The sequence below is a fragment of the Henckelia pumila genome, chromosome 1, assembly GCF_033568475.1.
Source record: "Henckelia pumila isolate YLH828 chromosome 1, ASM3356847v2, whole genome shotgun sequence".
In the NCBI taxonomy this organism is placed as follows: domain Eukaryota; kingdom Viridiplantae; phylum Streptophyta; class Magnoliopsida; order Lamiales; family Gesneriaceae; genus Henckelia; species Henckelia pumila.
Genome location: NC_133120.1, coordinates 153,506,249 through 153,530,911, shown reverse-complemented (window position 1 = coordinate 153,530,911; position 24,663 = coordinate 153,506,249). Strand labels below are relative to the sequence as shown.

At 32.7% G+C, this 24,663-nt stretch overlaps 2 protein-coding genes and 1 pseudogene across 2 annotated transcripts; 2 read left to right on the top strand and 1 right to left on the bottom strand.

The window, feature by feature from the left end:
• Positions 1–1,231: 1,231 nt before the first annotated feature.
• On the bottom strand, positions 1,232–3,386 carry LOC140874252 (putative E3 ubiquitin-protein ligase RF298). The gene is made up of 2 exons (XM_073277529.1): positions 1,959–3,386; positions 1,232–1,453 (listed from the first exon to the last, which is right to left on the bottom strand). Exons 1-2 carry the CDS (start codon positions 3,384–3,386, stop codon positions 1,232–1,234), a joined length of 1,650 nt encoding a protein of 549 aa, XP_073133630.1.
• An 8,986-nt stretch (positions 3,387–12,372) lies between these two features.
• LOC140874250 (bidirectional sugar transporter SWEET5-like) lies at positions 12,373–19,026 on the top strand. Its single transcript, XM_073277527.1, has 7 exons — positions 12,373–12,861; positions 17,378–17,450; positions 17,846–17,882; positions 18,050–18,266; positions 18,394–18,555; positions 18,664–18,786; positions 18,874–19,026. The coding sequence occupies exons 1-7, from the start codon at positions 12,373–12,375 to the stop codon at positions 19,024–19,026; spliced, it is 1,254 nt and encodes a 417-aa protein (XP_073133628.1).
• A 3,119-nt stretch (positions 19,027–22,145) lies between these two features.
• On the top strand, positions 22,146–24,459 carry LOC140874249 (uncharacterized protein At2g39795, mitochondrial-like; annotated as a pseudogene).
• Positions 24,460–24,663: the final 204 nt, after the last annotated feature.

The following is a 24,663-nucleotide window of genomic DNA, read 5'->3' as shown; positions in this document are numbered from 1 at the left end:
AAAACAAAAATTAAATAGTTGTATTATATTATTGCCAATATGTAAATACACTTGAATTTCCATGGTATTGTACTTATTTCATATTTATACACACACATTGTGTGTGTGTCGATTACTAGCATATGTAAACTTTCGTCTATCAAAATCATGGTCTAATTGTTCTTTTTTAAAAAAAACATTTTAAACAAAAACTATTTTATTTTATTTAAAGAAATTATTCAATCAATTTAGATCAAAGAAACAAATTTTACATATATATTTATATTATATGAATATTCAATATATTTGAAAAAAAAATATATTTCAAATATACGAAATGCCTATATGCAAAAGGTTTTCTCAAAATTTACCACATGTCCTGCATGCAAATAAAGCTAAAGACGACAAATTAAAATTCAAAACGCAATTGACTCGTGAGGTTTAACAAAATCATGGTGTAAATGTTTTTTTTAAAAAAACATTATACAAAAAAATCATTTTATTTTATTTAAAGAAATAATTCAATCAATTTATATCAAAGAAAATAAATTAACAATATATATTTATATTATGTGAATATTCAATATATAGAATTTTTTTTTTGAAATATACGCAATGCCTATATCCAAAAGGTTTTCTCAAAATTTACCACGTGTCCTGCTTGCAAATAAAGCTAAGAAGAACAAATTAAAATTCAAAACACAATTGACTCGTGATGTTTAATAGATTCTTTTTCCCTTTATTACTACATACACTTCTTGTAACCGCGGGAACAAAAAAAAGTTGGTGAGAACATTTGTTTTGGAAAACACAAACGAGGGTTCGTTTGAATTTTTTTTAAAGTATTTTATGAATTCAAAAATTTAAATATATGTTTGGATAAGATTTTTCTGAAATATTTTTAAAATTTTTAGAAGTCAATTAAATATTTAAAATTTTAAGAATGATAAGAATCTAATCTAAAAATTTAAAAATACAAACAAAGATAAAGCATGTCATTTTGGTAAATAAGATAAAATCTAATGGCAAAAGAAATAGGAGATCATATAAAATGAATAATTTGTATAATAATTTTGGTTTTTATTTTGGAATTAAATTAGGATAATATATACATTTATTATGTGCGACGTACGTGCACATGCCGGGCAGAAAGAAAAAACTGAAAGCTGGAAGATTCAATCTCAAAAAGCCTCCAACAGTATCAACATAAATAAAAACCTGGCCTCGATCGATGGGAAGAAGATGACATGAATTAAACCCGATCACGAAATCGAACCGGAATCCGTCTCTGGATGGTGGCTCTGCAGGAAGGGCAGTCGTTCATCCCAGGTTGCCTTTGGTGGAGGCCGTTGCACTCCAAGCAAAGCACCTGATGTGCACAAGGCAAGAACACCACCGCTGTCTCTTCGTGCATGCACATCACGCACTCCCTCGCACGTGCACGCCCCTCGCTGCAGGTCGTTGTCGTCGGCTGCTGCAGCCCGCGGAACGTGAAGATCATATCGCCGATTCTCGATCTCTGTCTCAGCTCGGAGATCCTTCTCTCCAGGTTCTTGATTTCGTCCCTGGTTTCCTTGATGTTCGTCTCGGCCATTTGTGCTATGCTCTCTGCCTCAGCACTGGCCACACCTTCATCTTCTTCTTTCTTCGACTGAAGGTATTCCAAACTCCCAATAGCCTTCGCTTTCTCCCTCTCCTCTTTCCTCAGCAAACCCTGCATGCATATAATTAAATGATCGATCGATCGTCACAACATACATATAATTAATTAAGCGTACCTCAAACCGGAGTCGGCTTTCGTTCATCTTTCCTAGCTGATTGCAGTTCAACTCAGCTATTTCATTCTTGGAACTTTCCAGTTGATCCAGGAACAAACCCTTTTCGGTTTCCAGCGATTGGCACTTCCTTATCGCCTCCTTCTCCCTCTCAACGGCGTCCTCCAAGAGTTGGAAAGACTGCGTCGCTCGCAGATTAGAAACCCCCATCCTCGTCTTCAACCTCGAATTCTCCTCTTGAAGCTTGAGGAAATAAGCGTTAGTCACCTCCATCTGCTTGTTGGCTTTGGACAGTGCAGTTTCAATCTCCAAGATCCTCTTACTTGCACTGTCCTTCATGGCTTGCTTCTCCTTGCGCAACTTCTTCAACTCCCCCTGCTCTTGTGCAAGCCTTGTGGTAGCCTGCACAACTTTCTCCTTCGCCCAGTCGCTCCAGTATTGGAGCTTCTTCTCGAGTTCTTGAGTGAGAGGCACCAGTGTCAGGATGTGTCTCTCCTTTTCATCGCGTGGGATGTGCTTTTCAAGAGTTTCGTCGTACGGGATCCCAGCGTAGTAATCAGGAGTTTCCCTTACGGGTTCAACCACCTTGGTCTTGCCCTTCAAACGAGGATCTTGAGGAGGATTGGATTTGGCTTTGACAGATGCAGATGCAGAAACAGGAGCAGGAGATGTGGATGCGTTTGCTTTTGCTTCGGCAATCTTCGCTAGGAGATGAGATTGTGACTTCAGGGTTTTCTCCAGCATTGCTTTCCCTAAGACACCAATCTTTGCTTTGGACTTGCTCTTTTTACTGGCACCGGCTTTCTCATTCATGGTCGCTCCAGCTTGTGCGGCCACCAAACGAATATGTTCTCTTGCAACACGTAAGTTGCACCTCATTTCCTCGACGGAAACCGAAACCTTATCCCATTTTGTCCCCGGATAGGTTCTGGATTTTGGTGGATGGGGCGTGGAATCAGCCATTGGCTTTTTATCATCACCTGAATGACTGGTTTGCGAAGCTCCGTCCTCTGCCGCCGCCGGACACGCCGTCGACAAATTCATGTCGTTCTTCAGCAGACAATACATTGCTTCTTTGGTTGTGAAATCTGGCCTTGTTTCAAGGATCACATTGGTCATCTCGAGTACCAAGTACTCTGACATCCTCTTTATCCCATCAAATACATGCTTGTTTGGTATGTTGCACTCTTTTTCTGTCTTAAGCATCTCCAAAGCCCCGTCCACAATATTCGACAGCACGTCTTTACTACCTCGGCTTAGGCCCGCGTGCAGTACCGCCCAGGCGGCGGCCACCTTGCTATATCCACATTCAACAACCTTGTTGATGGCGGTTTCCACGATCGCAAGCATGTTATTGTTCAAAACCACCTCAAGCTCACGGGCCGGATGTTCGTCCCACTCGTATTCCGGCAAATCATCATCCGCCGGTTGTTCTTCCAACTGATCTTTCAAAGCCATCGCCTTGTGGCCATGAAATTCATTCAGAGGTGCGGCCGATTCGTCGACCGGAGTTTCTATCACAGGCGCTGCATCAGATGAGATTGTGGTATAATTGCTACCACTTTCTTTATCAATGGTACTTGTCGATAGAACTCTGCTGCTCTCTTCTGATCCACGTCCGTGAGAATCCATTATAAAAACAACTCAAACCTGTTGCAAATCAATCGTCTGTGTGATTGCTACCTACCATGATAAAAAAATATATTTAAGAAGTCAGAATTAAAATTATTTTGCAAGCGACAAATATCATTAGTCTATATATCATGAACTCCTGGTCGATGACAAAAACACTAGAAAGAAAAGTCCATTTGAAAACACCAGATTAATTCCATTGAAAATTGCAAAAAAGAAAAAAAAAATACTGAAACCTGGGATCGATCTTCTGCACAAAAGCAAAAATTCTTTAGGCAAAAATTAACGACTTTTCCTGCACAAAAATCACTTGAAGAATCAGATTAAAACAAATTAGAGGCAAGAAAAATAAAGATTCATTCATTCCCGTTAACATCTAAAACATCCCCATTCCATACCAACAAATCACAAACACCAAAAAAAACTCTAAATCTCAATCCAAAAAGGCCAGATCAAAAGCCTCTCGACTTGATGTCACGCGATCTTTCCCAGACGAGGCTGGCCTAGTTTCAAATCCTCCACCCCTAATGTACGTATATACCCAAAAAAGTAAATTCTCAACCCAAAAAAAACTGTTCCAAAATGAAGAACAAGTAAATTCTTGCTTGAACTTGAGATCAATCTTGATTCAAAGTTACCAGCAAAAAGGGCACTCGCTAGCAAGAAAATGTGAATCGAAAACACACAATGCACACTCACTCACTCACGTTTTATGGTCTTTTGCAAGCCATAGCTTGTCTTATATAGGCCATTGGGCTACCAACTTTTTTGTTAAAAAACGTAATATTTGCCAGTGAATTTTGAAAACCAGATGGCAAGATTACAAAAATGGATTCCCTTAATACTCTTTAATGTTTCGCACCTTTCAGCCTCCATTTTTTTTAATCTCTTTTTACCAGATTTTCCCACTATTTTTTTTACTAAATGGTGTAATGTATTCAAATCCAATGAACCCATAATCCATACTCAGTCATATACATTAAATATATTCAAATCTAACGAATATATTGACATGATTTTTTTTTCTAAAAATTTTGTGATTATAATTGCCAACATATTAAAATAATATTATTACATATATATGCTTGTGATGTTGCACACTAACATACTTCACTTGACATATATTTCAGTTCAATCATGAACTATATAATTTAAATATTAGTACTGTTCGTCTAATTTGATTTTTTTTTTTAGTGGTAGCCTATTTAAATTGAAGTCGATCACGTAGTTTAATTTATGCCTATTTAGTTGGTTTAAATACATTTTTTTTAAGTAATTCGCGCTTTTTAGTGGTATATTATCGTTCTTAATTTCAGCTATTAATTTAAATGTTCATTGGCTAAATAATCCGCGTGTTTTGAATTTTAGTTATATAATTTAAATTTTCGTTGCCTAAATAATCCGCGTGTTTTGAATTTCAGTTATATAATTTAAATATTCATTGGGTAAGCAATCCGCTCTTTTGGTAATATTGTATTTGAATGTTATATAATTTAAATGTTCGTTGGCTAAATAATCCGCGTGTTTTAGTGGTACCATTTTTAAATTTCACCGATATAGTTCAAATGTTTGTTGGCTGAATAACTCGCGCGTTTTCAAAGTTCGGTTATATAATTTAAATTTTCGTTGGGTAAGAAATCCGCTCTTTTGGTAATATTGTATTTGAATATCAGTTATATAATTTAAATGTTCGTTGGCTAAATAATCCGCGTGTTTTAATGATACCGTTTTTAAATTTCACCGATATAGTTCAAATGTTCGTTGGCTGAATAACTCGTGCGTTTTCAAAGTTCAGTTATAAAATTTAAATGTTCGCTGGATAAATAATTTGCGCTTTGAATATATTATATTTAAATTTTAGTTATATAAATCAAATGTCCGTTGGCTGAATTCCTCGCGCGTTTTCAAAGTTCAGTTATATAATTTAAATGTTCGTTGGGTAAATAATTTGCGCTTTGAGTATATTATATTTATAGTTTTGCTATGTTGCCCATCCACCGTGTCCAACTAATGTGCCACCATGAGGCGGCATTAATCTATTGGATGTGTTGAATTGTGCATCCAATAGTTGAGTAACACATCATCGTGAACACATTAGTTGGGCATGATAGATGGACAACATAACAAAACTCATTATATTTAAATTTAGTTATATAAATAAGTCAAATGTCCGTTTGGCTAAATACTTTCGTGCTTATGGTATTACCTTATTTAAATTTCATTTAGATAAATTTTATTGTTCGTTGGCTAAGCAATTCGTGCTCTTAAATTTCAAAACTAATATAAATCATTCGACTTATTATTCTTAGAGTCGGTTTTTTGTAATATAGTCTCACAGATCTTTATTCGATCGTGAGATGGATCAACCTACTCTTATTTACAATAAAAATTAAAAATTTTGACATAAAAAATAATATTTTTTTATAGGTAACCCAAATAAAAGATCCATCTCATAAGAGTTTTTGCCTTATACTTATTAACGTAAATTTTACAACTAATACATCTATATATATATATATATATATATATATATTATATTATACCATATTATAAAGCATGAGAGCATTAATTGATTAACTATTTTCAAGTCTTCTTGCTGCCACATTTTTTAGGTACCAAAAATAATTCCTCTCAAATTTTTTTTACAAAAATTACAATTTTCATTTAATAAAAAAATCATAAAAATATATTTTAGTAAATTTGTAACTTATATATTCATACCTAAGATATCTTCTTCATTTTCCAAAATATTTTAAATTATTAAACATATTTATTATTTTTATCTATGTTTTAAAAAAATTAGATTATTATATCAAATAAAAAATGAAAAAAAATAATTTGAAAATAATATGTTTAAATTATTATTAAAGCTTTACAAGCATAAATGTAAATTGTTTAAATTTATCAAAATTAATTTTATCAAGCTGCAAAATCATGATCCCAAACAAAGAAACAAATATTCAATACACAAAAAAAAAAATACACATTTATTTATTTAAAAAAATCGATCAAACTAGTAAAAGTACAAAATATATTTTTATATTTATTTTGTATAGTTTTATTTTATTTTTTGGAAAATATTTTGTGAAAATATTTAGTATATAGAAAATAGTTTTAAACTATAAACAAAAAATAGATATAGAATAATATTTTCTCAAATTTAAGCATGTGTCGTGCATGCAAATAAAGAAGACAAACAAATTCAACGTAATTCACATTCTTTTGCCCTTTACTTGGTTGGAAAAAAAAACAACGGTGGTAAAAGTATTCTTTTTTTTAAAAAAAAATTAATTAATTTGGTGGGAGCATTAATTATAAAATTCCATTACGTAAATCCAACAAAATGCATTTATTGCATTTATACCGAAATAAAAATATATATATTGTTTCAAAATTTTAATAGATTCACTTAATATTCTTTCCAAAGATAAATTAAATTTAAATTATAATGAGATACAAACTCACTGTATATTATTATACTTGGGAAATCTAATGTAAAATTTGTAACCTAATTTACCAATATATTTGCATTCAAAATGATAATTAAATGACATGAATTTTTGGCTTGATAAAGATTTACAATAATCTTACTAAGAGGAAAGTTTTGGAACATAAATAACGATTGAAATTTGATATAGGCCGGTCATCTATGAGCTCGTTTTACAAATCTATATATGTGAGACGGATCGATCCGATCATATTTAGAATGAAAAATAATATTTTTAGTTTAAAAAATAATATTTTACATGGATCAGGTCGAATAGGAGAATCGTCGATCAAAATTGTACCATGAGACAGTTTCATTTTGTAATATGAGCATTAGATGATGACACGTGGTTTTTCATCACTGATGGACCTCTCACCATCACCAAAGTAAACACTGCAGTGGACATCTCCAGTGGTGGACCACAATATATCAAAAAACCAAGGATTGAATGGACTGCTGAAGATAAGAAGAAAGCAAATCTTGACAATGTTGCCAAGGACATTCTGTATAAACCCCTTGACAAAAATACTTTCAGCAAAATCAAAATGTGTAAAACTGGAAAAAGAGATTTGGGAAAATTGATTCAACTTTGCGAAGGAAATGAGCAGACTAAAGAGAACAAACTGTCTGTTGCTACTCAAAAGTTTGACAACATCAGAATGAAGCCTGGAGAATCAATGACCGAATTTGATGAGAGACTCAGTAGCATTGTCATTGAACTCAATGCACTAGGAAAGACATATCCCAACAGGGAAGTCATTCTCAAAGTTATTCGTGGTCTTCCCAAAGAATGAGATGTAAAGACAATGGCTATGAGGGAGTCAAAGGACTTGAATAAATTGGAACTGCATGATTTTTTTGCGGACTTAAAGGCCTATGAATTTGAGTTGCAAAATCAAGAGGAAGATCAGTCTACCTCTCAAATAACCAAGGCCTTAACAATAGTCAAAATAGAATCACCTACTCAACCAGAAAAGACTGTAGAACAGTTAAGCAGTGATGCCATGTCCTTATTTGTGAAGAAGTTTGGAAAATTCATTAGAAGAAATCAGTAGGGATCTTATAGAAGAAAACTTCAAAACAAGGATGCCGTCGAAGAACCCAGAAGTTGTTTCAATTGTGGAAAAACAGGGCACTTTATAGCCGACTGTCCCAAACCAAAGAAAGACAAAAAAAGACCAGTGGAAAAAGGAAAGAAGAAGTTCGAAGGTAAGAAAAGCTCTAAAGATGCCAAGTATTCTTCATGAAAGAAGCATGAAGCACTGGTCGCAGAGGACAGCAAAGCCAAATGAGCAGAAACGGATAGTGAATCGGAAGAATCCAACTACTCTTCCAGTTCCAGTGACGATGATGAAGAAGTCAAGTGTCTCATGACAAATGATCACGAGCAACCATCCATTAGTGAACACGTATTTGATTTCAGCTCTGAAGAGTTTAACAGAGAGGAATTGATCATGACACTATATGATATGGCCAATGAGTATCATCAACTGTCCATAGCATTCGATGAAGTCCGAGCCAAGAAAAATGATATGCAAGATACCTCAACTGAACCCACCTGGGAACAAGCAGTTGAGAAAAATTGTCTAAAAACAGAGATTGCTGCGCTCAAGACTGAGATTGAGCAACTCAAGATCAATATCATGAATCTTATCATAGAAAAACATAGGATGGATGATCTAGTAAGATCATGGAATAGATCTTCGAGTATGCTGACAGAAATGCATGACTTAAAAAAACTCTTAAATGACAAAACTGGTCTAGGGTATGGTAAAACAGTTGACATTGGTGAATCAAGTACTCTACCCAAACTGAATATGTGCAAAGAAAAGTTTATAAACTTTGTACGAGCAGTTAAGGAACATGAACATGATAAACCCAATCTTATGACTTGGCAATCAATAGAGCAGACAAACAGAAAAAGATTTGGTATTGGCTTCAATCCTCAGGAAACTAAGGTTGAAACTGCTCAAAGTCCTGAAAGGACTAACGCATATCAACCTAATCCTATGAGAGGAAATCGGGGTCAATATCACAATCAACGTTCAGTTCAGAAGCGATATCGAAAAGTAAAAGATACTGGAAAGGTAAACAACACATGGTTTCACAAGCACATCATACTTCACAATCTAGGGAACATAATTTAGTATGAACCTATAGGAACGCTACCACTGGTAAACTGGTCAAAGTATTCCAGGTTTGGGTTCCTAAAGGATTAATCTCTCGTGGACCCAAATAGATGTGGGTACCAAAAGTTATTCAACTCTGTGAATGCAGGTAAAAGGTACTAAAGAACAACCAGATGAATCATGGTATTTAGACAGTGGATATTTGAGGCACATGATGGGAAATGATAAACTACTAACGGAACTTATCAAATACAATAGTCCAACCATCACATTTGGTGACAACTCACAGGGTAGGACCGTAGGTAAGGGTAAGATTATCCACGGTAACATAATTGTTCAAAATGTTCTACTAGTTGAGAACTTGAAGTATAATTTAATTAGAATTAGTCAAATGTGTGACTATGTATATTTTGTTGAATTCCAAAGACTAACTTGTCTTGTTAAAGATGCTTCAGGTAACATTATTTTGACAGGAAACAAATGTGAAAATACATATAAAGTATGTTGGAATGTTCAGTCCAGAAAATCAGTTTGCCTCGTCGCTTCAACATGCTTGATCAAGACCCAAACTACAGTATAAACAATGAAAATCACCCTGACCCTAAACTAAAATGTTCCAAGAAGCACCCATTAACATCGATGATAGGAAATCCTTTAGCACCACTCAGGACACGAGGACAAATTATCAAAGAACTTCTTCATGCAGCTTCATATCTCAAATTGAACCCAAGAAGATTGACGATGCACTAGCTGATAGTTGTTGGATAGAGGCAATGTAAGAAGAATTAAATCAGTTTACTAGAAATTCAGTCTGGGATCTTGTTCCAAGACCATCACATCAAACCGTTATAGGCACCAGATGGGTCTTCAGAAACAATCTTAATGAAGATGGAACCATCATTAGGAACAAAGCTAGATTGGTAGCTCAAGGGTATAAGCAAGAGGAAGGAATTGATTATGATGAAACTTATGCACCAGTAGCTAGAATGGAAGCCATAAGAATATTCCTTGTTTATGCCTCATTCAAAAACTTCAAGGTTTATCAGATGGACGTCAAAAATGCTTTCTTAAATGACAAACTTCAAGAGAAAGTATTTGTTGAACAACCACCTGGATTTGCAAACCATCAGTTTCCAGATTATGTGTATCATCTCAACAAAGCTCTCTATGGACTAAAAGAGGCTCCTAGAGCTTGGTATGACACTTTAACAAAATTTCTCCTTGAACACGAATTCACCATAGACACAATTGATAAGACATTATTTACATTCACAATCACACACTTTTAGTCCAAATATATGTTGATGATATTATCTTCGGATCAACTAACCCCAAACTGTGCAAGAGATTCTCTAAGTTAATGCAGAAGAAATTCGAGATGAGCATGATGGGTGAACTGAATTTTTTTCTTGGATTGCAAGTTTGACAAATGGAGAATGAGATATTTATAAGCCAAACTAAATACACCAAGGAACTACTTAAAAGGTTTGGAATGGAAAACTGCACAGTTTCAACTACTCCCATGGGTGCATCAGTTAAGCTTGACAAAGACAAAAGGGGAATCCCAGTTGATGCAACAATGTATCGAGGTCTAATAGGGTCATTTTTATTTAACATCCAGTAGACCTGACATTGTGTTTGCAGTTTTTCAGTGTGCCAGGTTCCAATCCAATCCAAAGCAATCACATTTCACACCCGCTAAAAGGATACTAAAGTATCTTAAAGGAACTCAGAACGTATTTGTGGTAAGCTAAGGATAATTCTTTCAACTCAGTTGGATACTCAGATGCAGACTATGCCGGATGTAAACTCGATAGAAAAAGCAGAAGCGGATCATGTCAATTCATCCGGGATAGACTGATATCCTGGTTTAGTAATAAGCAAACATCCATAACCACTTCTACCACGGAAGCTGAGTATCTAGCTGCAGGCAGCTGCTGTGCTCAACTACTCTGGATGCAACAACGGTTGAGGGATTATGGAATAAAAGCAAAGGAATCACCTATATTTTGTGACAACACCAGTGCCATTGCAATCACTTACAACTCTATTCTTCATTCCAGAACTAAGCATATTGAATTCAGACATCATTTTATTCGAGATCATGCACTTCAAAAACACATTCGATTGGAACATATACCTAGGGGTGGGTCGGTACGGTATACCGTACCGAAAATCAGATACCGTATACCGTACCGAAAAAATCGGTATGAAATTTTTCCATACCGATACCGTACCGTATACCGAATATACCGAATTTTCGGTATGGCGAAAATCTATACCGTGTACCAATACCGAATTCAAAAAAAATTCAGTATACCGAAAAATTGCCGGTATACCGAAAAACATTCGGTATACCGGCAAAAAAGTCGGTATATCGAAAATTTTCATATATATATTTTAAAAAAAAAATTATTTTTCGGTATATACCGGTATACCGAAAAAAAAATTTATCATACCGATACCGATACCGAAAATTTCGGTACGGTATCATACCGTACCAAAATTTTTGGTATACCGATTTTTTCGGTAATTTCGGTAATTTTTTCGGTACGGTTTTCCGGTATTTCGGTATTTCGATATTTTTTTCCACCCCTACATATACCAACAGAGCAACAAATTGCAGATATCTTCACTAAACCACTTTCAGAGGCTAAGTTTTCTTATTTTCGAAATAATTTAGGGCTTATTGAACTGACTTAAATTTGTTTCGTTTTAAATTTTATCTTTTAAATTCTCACCAGTTTAGTACGGTCTAAACTGAATATAGTTCAAAATCATAAATCGCTCTTTACTTACTTGATTTACTCTTAATTTTTGGTTTCTAACTCATTTCTTCGTAGGTAATTCCTAACTTATAATTTCTTTTGTTTATTATTCTTTATATACTAACGTCATAGGCATATTTTAAGGGGGAACATTGTTACTTCATTGTTATTTTAACAGTTTATTCTTTTGCAGTTTATCAACAAGAAGCATCACGTATAAGTAAATTTCAAAGAAACACCAAATAAAAAAAAATCAAAAGAGAGAATTGTATTTCAATAATGGCCCAGTACAATTTCGATTTCCAATTCGACTGCCATTTTTCACAAGGACATGTGTTCCTCTAGCTCGCCCTCTTTTATTTCTTCAAAGCTGTGGAGGAAGGACACCACCCTCCACTTCTTCTTCAAGAGCAGCAGTTTAATGCCCTCCCGGCTGAGAACATAAGCAGGATCGTTGACTCCAAGCACCTGCTTATATTTTTCCAACTGTCGCACATCTTCAGGATTAAGGGCCTCCAACCCTCTGAACTGCATAAGGATAACTTTTGCCCGCAGCAGGGCAACTTTCTCATCAACAAGATTCTCATATGCAAACCTTTACCATGGCTACTTCATCAGCATTATACGGTCTCAATGCTCTCACCTTTGATTATGAATCACTTTACAAGATGAACAAACAGGGCATCACAGAGATTTGTAAGGCACTTGAACTATCTGGTCTTCGATCCTTTCTTGATCTCAAAGCTCTGGAATACTATCAAAAGGATTTACTTTCGTTATACCACAAGAGTAAGATCAAAGAAAATGGCCAACTCATACTATCTGTCGGCGGACATCATGAAGAAATCAGTGAAGGATTTTTTGCCGAAACCTTCAATTTACCTACTTCAGGTACTATTGACTTCAGCGCTATATCCACTACTGATATCACTGAAATGAAACACTCGTTTTCTGGGTCAAATCAACCAATATCTCTATCTGGATTTAAAAGAGACTTGAAGCTTGAATATCAACTATTAGCCGATATTGTTGCTAAGAGCATTTTGTCAAAAGGAGGATCCTTCGCCAAATTAACTGTAAAAAAGTTCAGAGTAATGACAACAATCATGAAAGGAGTAAAAATCAATTGGAGCGGTTTTCTATTCAAGATCTTCACTCAAATGATGACTGCCTCAAAACAATCTTCCGGATATGTGTTGCAAATTAGCAGAATACTTGAAAATAGGAGTGATTCTTCAAGATGTGATAAGTGCAATTTATGCACTTAATTTATATATGATTTGTCTTGACATTTGTGATGTATCGAGTGGATTTTATGCGTATTGGTTGTTGTTTTTGTGAGTTGCAAGGATTGAAAGAAAAGTATATAGCAAGAAAAAACGGAATGATACATTATGGAGTATCAACTTCAGAAAATTACCAGGAATTATTGAGGCATCAAAATCCAATATCCACCATTCATAATAAAGTTTAGGATTTTTGAAGCCGATGTCAAAATTTCAGCTCAATTCGACGGTTAGATTGTGAGATATGATTTTTTGAAAATTGTCGCGTGATGCAGAATTTCAAACCCGAGAGGCATGCGCGGGCGCGCCTATCCTCATGCGCGGGCACGCCTATCCTTATGCGCGGGCGTGCCGTCTGAGAAATTTTGAGCGTATAGGGATCAGAATCATATGCGCGGGCGCCCCTCTTCTAAAGCGCGCCCGCACCATCTCGAAAGTCAGTTTTTTGGGTTTTTCGGGAAGGAAACCTTCGGACTTTCGTGGGCTTTTATTTATTGGATTTGAAGCACATATAAAATGGATTATTTTGTACATAATTGAGGGAAAATCCGCCGCACATCGGAGGAGAATCACACGCTCGATCGAGAGAGAAAATTGAAGGAAAAATCTACGCAAACTTGAAGAGAAAATCTGGAACAAGGAAGAAGATCGCGTTATCCAGACACGGCATCGCATCTTTGAATTTGTTTTCTTTATCTTTTTTCATTAAACTTTGATTTGATGTCTAGTTTTATGAACATGATATATTTTTGCAATATTTTGATTATGAACTAAATTTCTTAGTCTAGAAGTTGATGTAGCCTGGTTGAGACCTTTTACAACTTTTTGATATTTTTGGATTGAATTCTAGTAGATTAATTGTTTTTCTAGTATTGATTGTCGTTTAAATTACTTGATCAATAATTGATTTGTTATATTTATTTGGAATCCGTCACTCGGGAGAGGGGATTTTGAATAGGAACAATAGAAATAACACTGTTAATTATTTATATAAATCGTGAGGGTTTATAATTTTAACAGAGCCTTTAGAAGAACATTGTTTTACATAGATCACTACAAGTAGATTCTTAATAGGGATATTAGAATTGAACTGTAGTTGATACATATTATTCGGCACTCGAAAGAGGGAATAATACACTTAAGTGTTCTTGGTAGGGATGTAAATGAGACGAACAGTTCGCAAACTGTTTGGGTCTCGACTCGTTAAAAGCTCGTTCGAGCTCGTTTAATGAGGCTCGTTAAGGCAAACGAACCAAGCTCGAGTTTTACAATATTCGGCTCGTTAGCTCGTGAACATGCTCGTTAACAGGCTCGTTAACAAGCTCGTAAGTCATCTCTTAGACGAAAAAATAATAGTATTGATATTTAATTTATAAATTTACACTTTACTTATGAAAAATATTGAAAAATCTATAAAAATTAATTTATTATAATAAAATTACAAATTTTAATAATAATATTATATTTTTTCAAATATATAATTTAGTTTTTAATTAATTTAATGAATATTTAAATTTATAGTTTAAATATATTAAGCTCGTTTAGGCTCGATAAAAGCTCGAATAAGCTCGTGAGCCATGAATATATTCGTTAAATAAGCTCAGGCTCAGCTTGTTTATAAATGAACCGAGCTTGAACATTCAAAAGTTCGGCTCGGCTCGTTTGCATCCCTAGTTCTTGGCTATTAATTGAAAGGAATTCATGAAAATAAATTATTTAGGAGTGATTGTTGTGAAAACCAGGTGAAATCTAAACCTCTAGACCATTTTTCCTTTGATTGATTAATCTCTGAACTTTGTGTGCGTGCTATAAAATCCTCTGCTTATTTAAATTTTATGCAAATCTTTTGATTATTGATTTTCTAAATAAAATTAAGACTATTTTAATTACAAGTACTGAATATTTTCATTTTACTCCTCGTGGGAACGATACTTGATTCATCACTTTATTAAAACTTGACATCGTGCACTTGCGGGCACAAATTACACAACAAGTTTTTGGCGCCGCTGTCGGGGAGTAATTTTTGAATTTATTTTAGTTTTGTTATCAATTAGTCTAGATTTTAATTTAGAGCTTTTATTTATTTTATTTTTAATTACAAATTAATTTGAATTATTCTCACTTGCAGTTTATGCGACGATCTCAAAGCGCTAATTCTCTACTCTTTGATCCGGAGATCAAACATACTGCAAGAGAACTGAGACGACTGAGGAGAAAAGAAGAATTGAACATGGCTGAATAGAACATTAATCAAGCTCCCATGGTGCCAATCAGAGATCACTTCAGGCCGACGATCCAGACTCACTATTCTGAAATCGCTCGAGGAACGATAAATGCCAACAACTTTGAACTGAAGCCGACTTTGATCAACATGGTTCAGCAGAACCAGTTCAATGGGAGCGCCCCAGCTGATCCTCATCTACACGTGCGAACTTTCCTGGAAATCACCGATACGGTAAAGATGAACGGTGTTCCTGAGGATATTATACGCTTACATATTTTTCTATTTTCTCTCAGGGATCAAGCGCGAAGTTGGTTACAATCACTACCGCTAGGAAGCATAACAACTTGGGAGGACATGGCGGTAAAATTTTACCGAAGTATTTTCCACCGGCCAAATCCACTCAATTGAAGATTGAGATCAGCACCTTTCATCAGCATGATTTAGAACAGCTATATGAGACATGGGAAAGGTATAAAGATTTGTTGAGATGTTGTCCTTTTATGTGTCACGTCTGTTGGTGTCTTAGGGGGGTGTATTAGTTGTATACTTTTAATGACTTTTATGGAGTTTAAAAGTCTATAGGTATTCAATCTAGACTTTTATATACTCCATAAAAATTTAGTGTTATTCAAGATGAACATTTGTAGAATTTTAAAAAATCATGTACTGGTATTCAAACTTGACTTTTAAAAACTCTACAAAAGTTTAGAGGTATTCAAAATGTCAATGAACTTTTAAAAACTTCATGGAATTTTATTAAGTACAATAATTAATATTAAAGCCAAAGGTACAACAATAAAATGTTCATAATTGTCTTTGGTTGAACCTAAAGATTTGGATGAACATTTTCACATTTTTTTTCATTTCTATTAAAATAGTCTATACACTAGCCACATAAATATTAACATATTTTTTCTATTTCTAAGAACCAATACACCCCTTCAAAATAAAATTAAATAAAATAAAATTTTTATCATTAATATTTTTTTGAATTTTAATTACAAAATCTCACGAGAATTAAAATCATATTGATTAAACTTTTAAATAAAAACTTATTATAATATTTTATTAATCATAAATTAAAAATAACAATAATTATTTTTATAATTAATTCATTATTAATTATATAAAATTGATGTTTTAATTATTTTTTATATTTTTTAATTTGTAGCTTAATTTTTATTATAACTCAAAATTTACATTTTATTCACTTTAATATACATATGTATATACATAGATAATAATAATAATAAAAAAAAATAATAATAATAATAATATATATTTATATGATTTATATATATTGACTTGATATATTGACATAGTTTTAAAAATTTATTAACATGAATGTGTGTGTGTATATATATATATATATACATTATATAAATAAGAATATACTATATAAAACTAAATATTTTCAAATTTTATAGATTCATATTAATTTTTTAATTGCAATAAGTTTAATAATACTTATTGATTTTTGTAAACCAAATTGATAAGTAAAAATTATTTATATGATAGATAAAAATATTTTAAAGAAATATAATTATTTTAAAAAAAGATAAATATATGTTATTGATACTCGATTAATAATTTCAATAAATAAATCAAAATCATGAATTACAAAACACATATGGTTCTATAAAAAAATTTACAAATGTTAATAAAAATCATGAAAAAAGTTTACAAATGTCAATAAAAGTCATGAAAAACAAATCTGCAAGATTCTGTGAAAGTCATTAAAAGTCTGTGAGATTCTATAAAAGTCTGCAGAAATCTATCAACTCCACAAAATTCTGTCATTTTAAAAAAATAATATATATATATATATAATAAAATTTTTTAATAAATTTGAGGCCCCACGGGCGGGCAGGGCCGCCCCTGATGACCGATGAGACTGTCTCACACAAGTGTTTTTGGATTTTCTTTCTATTTCAATGACAATAAAATTCTAATTTCTAACTTCTAATCCTAATAGCGTATCTAATTAGATTTTGAGTAGGACTCCAATATATATATGCCTATATATATGTGCGGTCTCAACCCCAAGTACATTACCTTACTCTTATTTTCCTCTTTCATCTTTTAACTTTGATTCAGAGTTTAGTTAATTTTGTTGAGGAGATGACGCACCCGGGACAAGCTCTAGCTCGCACCATAGTCGGCATCGTCGGTTCGTTTCATTTTCGTGCTTCCCTCCAATCGTATATTAATTATGTTCTAATTATTTCTTCCTTTTACTTTGTTTGTTATAGTTTCTTAAAAATATTACCGGTCACATTGTTTTTTTTCTTGATCCATAGAATATAACGGGGAGAGTACGTGTTGAGCCATTTGATTTTTGTTCTATGACAATTTTTTTTTTTTATATAAAAAAAAGCGCGTATCAGTTAGTTACAAGAATTCTTTTGGAAGTAAAAAAAAAAATCAAATCGTATAGATATGGTTTCGATATAATTATTAATTATCTTAATTATCCATTCGTATTCTATTTTATTATCATTATTTAAAAAAAATCAATTTTCGATTTTTGCCTAACTTATCCATCTTCTAAAATTTGTTTTGCAGGCAATGTTATATCATTTGGTCTCTTTATCTCTCCAGCGTACGTAATCTCCCCCCACCCTCTCTCTCTCAGCTTGTCAATCAAAATTTGATTTTATATTTCGACCATGATAAATTAGATATTATTAAAGAATGAAATAAAAAAAAATTAATTTTCCTGTAATAATTAAAACCAACTAATTAATTAATATATATAATAATGTATAGGGCAACTTTCAAGAGGATATGGCAGAAGAAGAGCACAGAGGAGTTCCATCCATACCCCTACCTTCTGTGTGTGCTCAACTGTGCATTCTGGGTGTTCTATGGTTTGCCGGTGGTTCATCCCGATAGCACGCTCGTCGTAACCATCAACGGCATCGGCCTGGCCTTGGAGTTGATCTACCTCGCCATTTTTTCCGCCTACACCAGCAAAAAGAACAGGGTACGTACGTAAGTGCATGCATATATATGATCATCGAATTAATTAATAGCTAGCTAGATCAAATTAAACTTACTTGATATATATATACCAAATTAATTAAAGTTCATGAATGAATTAATTTGTTCAGAAAATCATAGTGGGTTTTCTACTTGGAGAGGCAGCGTTGGTTGGGATCATAGCAACAATCACACTCCTTTGCTTCCACACACACACCAAAAGATCAACTTTTGTTGGGGCCATTTGTGTGGTTGCTGGTATTCTCATGTATGGATCCCCTCTCTCCATCCTTGTAAGTACTCCCATCCCATCCCGTCGGTTTTGATTCTTAATTTAATTAATCATCACTGCATAATTAATATTGATTGATATATTATATGTTTTTGACTCGACTCTACAGAAAAAAGTAATCGACACCAAGAGCGTGGAATTCCTCCCATTCTGGCTTTGCTTGGCTGGTTTCGTCAACGGCCTCGTGTGGTTTACTTACGCTAACCTCAAGTCCTTCGATCTCTTCATAGCCGTAAGTTAATTTATCAATTCCACATAAGTCGTATGTACCAAAAATTTCATAATTAATATGCTTTTTGATAATTATTTCAATGCACAGATTGGAAATGGAGTTGGAGCACTCCTGGGGCTCGTGCAACTCTCCGTCTACTTTTATTACAAACTATTCGGCAAACCCGCGGTCCAAGACGACGTGAAACCCACGGGAGAGGTGCAGCTCCAGACCTCCGATGTGGCATCGCTGCCAGTTTGAGACAAGAGATCGATGTTCTTTGTTTTGCTTTTAATATTCTCTTTTTACTTGTTTTGCTTTTATTCTCTTTTTTTTTATTATTATTATTATTATTATTGGATTGGATTTTATGAGACTTCATAATTCTTTCATTAGTGACTTTATACTTATATATTTCTTCGTGTCATTATCATTTTATTATTTCTTTATTTATTTTCTCGCGTTGCAAATTTTAAATAAAGCCATGAAGCAAAGAAAAAGAAAAAAAGAAATAGACTAAAATGTTATGAATTGACGATCAATTTAGTGAAATTGTAATCAAATCGAATTATTGTATTTATTAAGTTATTTTAACTCAACCAAAGTTTATATAATTGACATTTGTATAAAGTATATATGTAACATTTACAGTGAATTAACCAAAATTTCTATATATTCTTATTCAAAATTAGTATTTAATTTAATTATAATGTGTTCCATTTTTAACTTGAAATTAAAAATTGTAGACAGTTATCTTAAAATTTCATCAATAATAAACAGCTCGGATTTTCATGTTATAGCAAGATATATATATATATATATATATATATATATATATATATATATATATATATATATTTTTTTTTTTTAAAACGAACAAAGCTTCCTTCTATTAAAAAAATCACTCGGAATAAAATCAAATTTCTTTAAATTCAACGGAGTCTACTAAAGTTTTATTTGGGTGGAAGAATTTGATGTGAGAAGAGATTTGGATGATAGAATTGAAATGGTACATCTTGGGTGAATTTTCATATCCATCGCAATCATCATTATATTGCATTTATCTGACTATATTAGTATATATAGTAGAGACTCTTTTAATTAAATATTTTCATTTAATTGATTAAGCTTAAAATGAAATGACGATTAAATTTAACTGAATTCCCAACTAAAGCAGAATGCGTTGATGAAATTTATGAACTAAAAATTTAATCTTGATGAAACTGATGCATATTGAAAATCATGTAATCTGAAATTCGTGGAGGCGAGGATGATTAATTAATCGAGGAAGCAAAAGAAGAATTCGTTAGCGGATAGTTTATGTTATATTTAAGGAATCCAAGAAGATCAATGTCCATGAAGATCACATCCTTTGGATTCTATTCCAACTAGGAAACTTATATTCTAATTCTACTAGGAAACTTATTTTTGTTATCTTTTAACTGGATATAGATCCTCTAGACTGTGCTCCATCCACAGCATTGGATGCTGTGGGAGTTAATTATGAACTTTTTAGTCATTAGGAAATTAATTATGTTAACTTAAGTAATTTTAAATTCTTGTTAAATTCAAAATTTAAATAATAGTTAGATATATTCTTCTTCGAAACTTCTGTTAACTAATGCGTAAATTTTTTAAATAATTATATATATATATATATATATATATATATATATATCAAATTCTTTTTAATTTTTTGTAATATGAAAAATAATATATAAGAAATTATATTAACTTAAATTAATGATTTTACAATTAATATGATTATATTAAACTTTTACCTGTTAAAAAAATTACTTTGTATCATTTTTTTTCCGAATTTGATGAGTATTGATATTTTAATTTACACCAATGATCAATAAATTTTTTAACAATAAATATTATGAATATGTTAACACTTACATTTAATTTAGTACAATTTCAACATGCAATATAATTAATTAAATTCAATATCATATTTCCATCAAAAATAAATAATTCATGCGTTTTGAGGTTTTATTTCAATTAACATTATTAATCTGTTATTATTTCAAAAGAAAGACAACTACTGTTGAATCCTAACTTTTGGTGATAACAAAACAATACATCGTTGTTTTAGATCGGCCGTCGTTTACATGTATAACAGATGCTCTACCGACTCCAACATATCAGCTGACCTAGAGATATCAACCGGAATAAGCAGTATCAGTTGATCGAAGCACTTCAACCGTTATCTGTCAACCGAGCTAAGCATATCTACCAGCTAATGCTCAACTGATCTGGGTTATCAAAGCAAGGATATCTACCGCATTCAAAATTCACAAATCCCCAATTTTTTGGAAAGTTGACAAGACAACTTAAATGCAAAGGACAAAGCATTTAAGGAGGCATCTGATAAAGTAAGAAAAGCCATAAATAGCATTTAATGCGAAGACACATTGAATAGACAATTAAAGGCACTCCCAGTTCAAATATTCAGAAGATATAATCACAATTCATATTTCAAGGATTGATATCTGACACTCTAGACGTTTTTCTACCGTTTTCAAAAGGAAAAAGACGTTGGAGAAACTGATATAAATATCAGAGCATATCAACAAGGAAGAGAGAGTTACGCTTTCAAATATTTGCATACTTGAGCACTTGAAACTATCTTGAATACTCGACTGCTCATTCAACCCTTCGCTAAAAAGAATATCCGATATACAAAGAGATCTTTTCAAGGGTCACTCAAATCCTGTTGTTATCTGAAGAGCGCCATCTGCTACAAGGATTTGAGATTCTAAGCCTTCAAAAAGCTTAGACATTCTACGTCATCAACTGAAGAAAAGTTTGATAAGAACTTTAAATCTTATCAGTGTGAATCTAGGAATTCCATATTGGGCATTTGATAAGTCCTAACTTGGATCGGGTGTATTGCAAGACGTTGTAATAACCTAATTTTTCTAGTGTATCCTTCCCGTGAGGAAGAAGGGGTGACGTAGGAGATTGAGCTCCGAACATCCAGAATCATATCTGTGCTTATTTACGCTACTGCATTACACTATTTTATCATTCTTATCTAGTTTAATAAGAGCTGTTTCTGCACTACTCTAAGTAGCTCTTATATATCTGGAAAACCAAAAGAAAATCGGTTGAGTGAACTAACATTTGCTCAATCATATAGCATTAGAGTTAAAGGTTTTTCGAGTGTGTATTCACCCCCTCTCTACACACGCTATCGATCCTCAACAAGTGGTATCAGAGAGAGTTTTTTCTTTTAGCTGTTGATATTCATCATGACTTCACTAAACAAAATCTCTATGTTCTCTAAAGAAGATTATGATGACTGAAAAATTAGTATGCAAGCATATCTTTCTGCTCGAGATGATGATATGTGGTACGTCATCACTGACGGACCCATGAAAATTCTCAAAGTCAACACTGTTGTACCCATATCAGGAGAAGAACCACAGATAGTTGAGAAACCCAGAGCAGAATGGAGTAATGAGGACAAGAAGAAAGCAAATCTTGATGTTTTAATTATTTTTTATATTTTTTTGAATTTTAATTACAAAATCTCACGATAATTAAAATCATATTGATTAAATTTTTAAATAAAAACCTATTATAATATTTTATTAATCATAAATTAAAAATAACAATAATTATTTTTTATAATTAATTCATTATTAATTATATAAAATTTGATGTTTTAATTATTTTTTATATTTTTAATTTGTAGCTTAATTTTTATTATAACTCAAAATTTACATTTTATTCACTTTAATATACATATGTATTAATGTATATACATAGATAATAATAAAAATAATAATAAAAATAATAATAATAATAATAATAATAATAATAATAATAATAATAATAATAATAATAATAATAATAATAATAATAATATGTATATGTATATGATTTATATATATTGACGTAGTTTTAAAAATTTATTAACACGAATGTGTGTGTGTATGTATATATATATATATATATATATATAAATATTTTCAAATTTTATAGATTCATATTAATTTTTTAATTGCAATAAGTTTAATACTACTTATTGATTTTTGTAAACCAAATTGATAAGTAAAAATTATTTATATGATAGATAAAAATATTTTAAAGAAATATAATTATTTTAAAGAAAGATAAATATATGTTATTGATACTCGATTAATAATTTCAATAAATAAATCAAAATCATGAATTACAAAACACATATGGTTCTACAAAAAAATTTACAAATTTTAATAAAAGTCATGAAAAAAATTTACGAATGTCAATAAAAGTCATGAAAAACAAATCTGCAAGATTCTGTGAAAGTCATTAAAAGTCCGTGAGATGTTATAAAAGTTTGCAGAAATCTATCAACTCCACAAAATTCTGTAATTTAAAAAAAGTCAGTAAATCTCTGCAACGAATACACCTTCTTAAGTTTGTGTCCCGCGTCGATTGGTTATGAGGTTTTAGATTATCTTGTGGTTATAAGAAATCAGATTTTATTTTGGATAACTGTTTTAGTATATATATCCCCACGACTAATTTTTTCTTGTTATTTGTTTCTTTCTATCCAGTTAATTTAGAAGCCAAAAGGATAATTGGCTTGCTTTGTGTTTGCAATATTTGACAATTTGAACCATCATGGTTCTCTCATTTCCAATTATTTTGCAGGTTGAGGAGGTTCGACAGGGTTTCCCTTTTAAAATTGAAGACCATCACGGACAGCAGACTATAACTATTAACTCTAACCAGAGAATATCAAGGGGAAACCATATCTGTTGAAGTTCACATGCCTGACATTATTACTGGTGCGGAGGATGATGCTGATGACAATAATGAAGAAGGGGAGGAAAGTGCAAGCCAGCCTAGTATATCATTAGTCATTCAAGTTTCATATTCTTCTCTACATTATGTTTTTTCTTAGCTCCGAATAGGTTTTTGCATCTGGCGGAAAGGTCACGACCATATCAATGTGTTATGTTGAGATAAAAAGTCGAGTGAATGTTCAAATACAAGTTTCTTATTTTGAGTTGAGGGGTATGGACCACACCCCTCCTTACGCGCTTCCAACGGGGTCTATTCCTCCTTTATGATTTGTACTTTACTTTGTGATTTCTGGTGATATGCTAATATGTTTCCCGTGTTTTTTCAGGGATTTGAACGAGAATTTGCAGAAAGCTTTCCACAAGTATTTGGAGATCAGGGTGTTAGAAATGAGACTTGGACCTAACTCACCTCAAAAGCTAGCTCAAGAGGTGAGGTTTGCCCTTGTTCATATAAAGAGGTCCAGGTTATTTAGTCAACCTATGTGGGACATAAATCAATACACCAACACACCCCTCTCACGCCCAGGAATGAAACGACTGGAGCGTGGATATATGAAATGAGTGGCCAACTATGGGACGGGTGAGGCCAACTATGGGCCGTCCAACACATAACGGGAACCCGGGCTTTGATACCATGTTAAAAATGAGACTTGGACCTAACTCACCTCAAAAATGAGTTAGCTCAAAAGCTAGCTCAAGAGGTGAGGTTTGCCCTTGTTCATATAAAGAGGTCTAGGTTATTTAGCCAACCTATGTGGGACATAAATCAATACACCAACACAGGGGAATTCAGGCCAGCACAACCAATTTCTTGCATGGTTACATGGTCGACAAGGACAGCAAAGAGTACATAACATGGTTGAAGAACCTCGAGAAGTTCATTAAAGATTAGGAGGCAGAAAATTTACCTTTTTATTGTAAGAGTGGGTGCCCAGTGAGCCAACTGTGTGGCTATGGGCTTTGATGACTCTTTGTATAAACAATCTTTTGTTTAATATTATTTACACTTTTATTAATGGCAATGACTTTATATTACTTCATATTGTTATATTGTGATATACTATTGTTGTTTTGATAAAGACCTTGAATATACTAT

Bases quoted from the DNA above. Each gene is read 5' to 3' on its own strand.
- LOC140874250 (XM_073277527.1), top strand. From the start codon at position 12,373: ATGGCTACTTCATCAGCATTATACGGTCTCAATGCTCTCACCTTTGAT. The intron at 18,267-18,393 runs GTACGTACGTAA...TAATTTGTTCAG, and splicing joins ACACCAGCAAAAAGAACAGG to AAAATCATAGTGGGTTTTCT. The intron at 18,787-18,873 runs GTAAGTTAATTT...TTCAATGCACAG, and splicing joins CCTTCGATCTCTTCATAGCC to ATTGGAAATGGAGTTGGAGC.
- LOC140874252 (XM_073277529.1), bottom strand. From the start codon at position 3,386: ATGGATTCTCACGGACGTGGATCAGAAGAGAGCAGCAGAGTTCTATCG. The intron at 1,454-1,958 runs GTTTCTAATCTG...CGCGGGCTGCAG, and splicing joins GGTTGAAGACGAGGATGGGG to CAGCCGACGACAACGACCTG.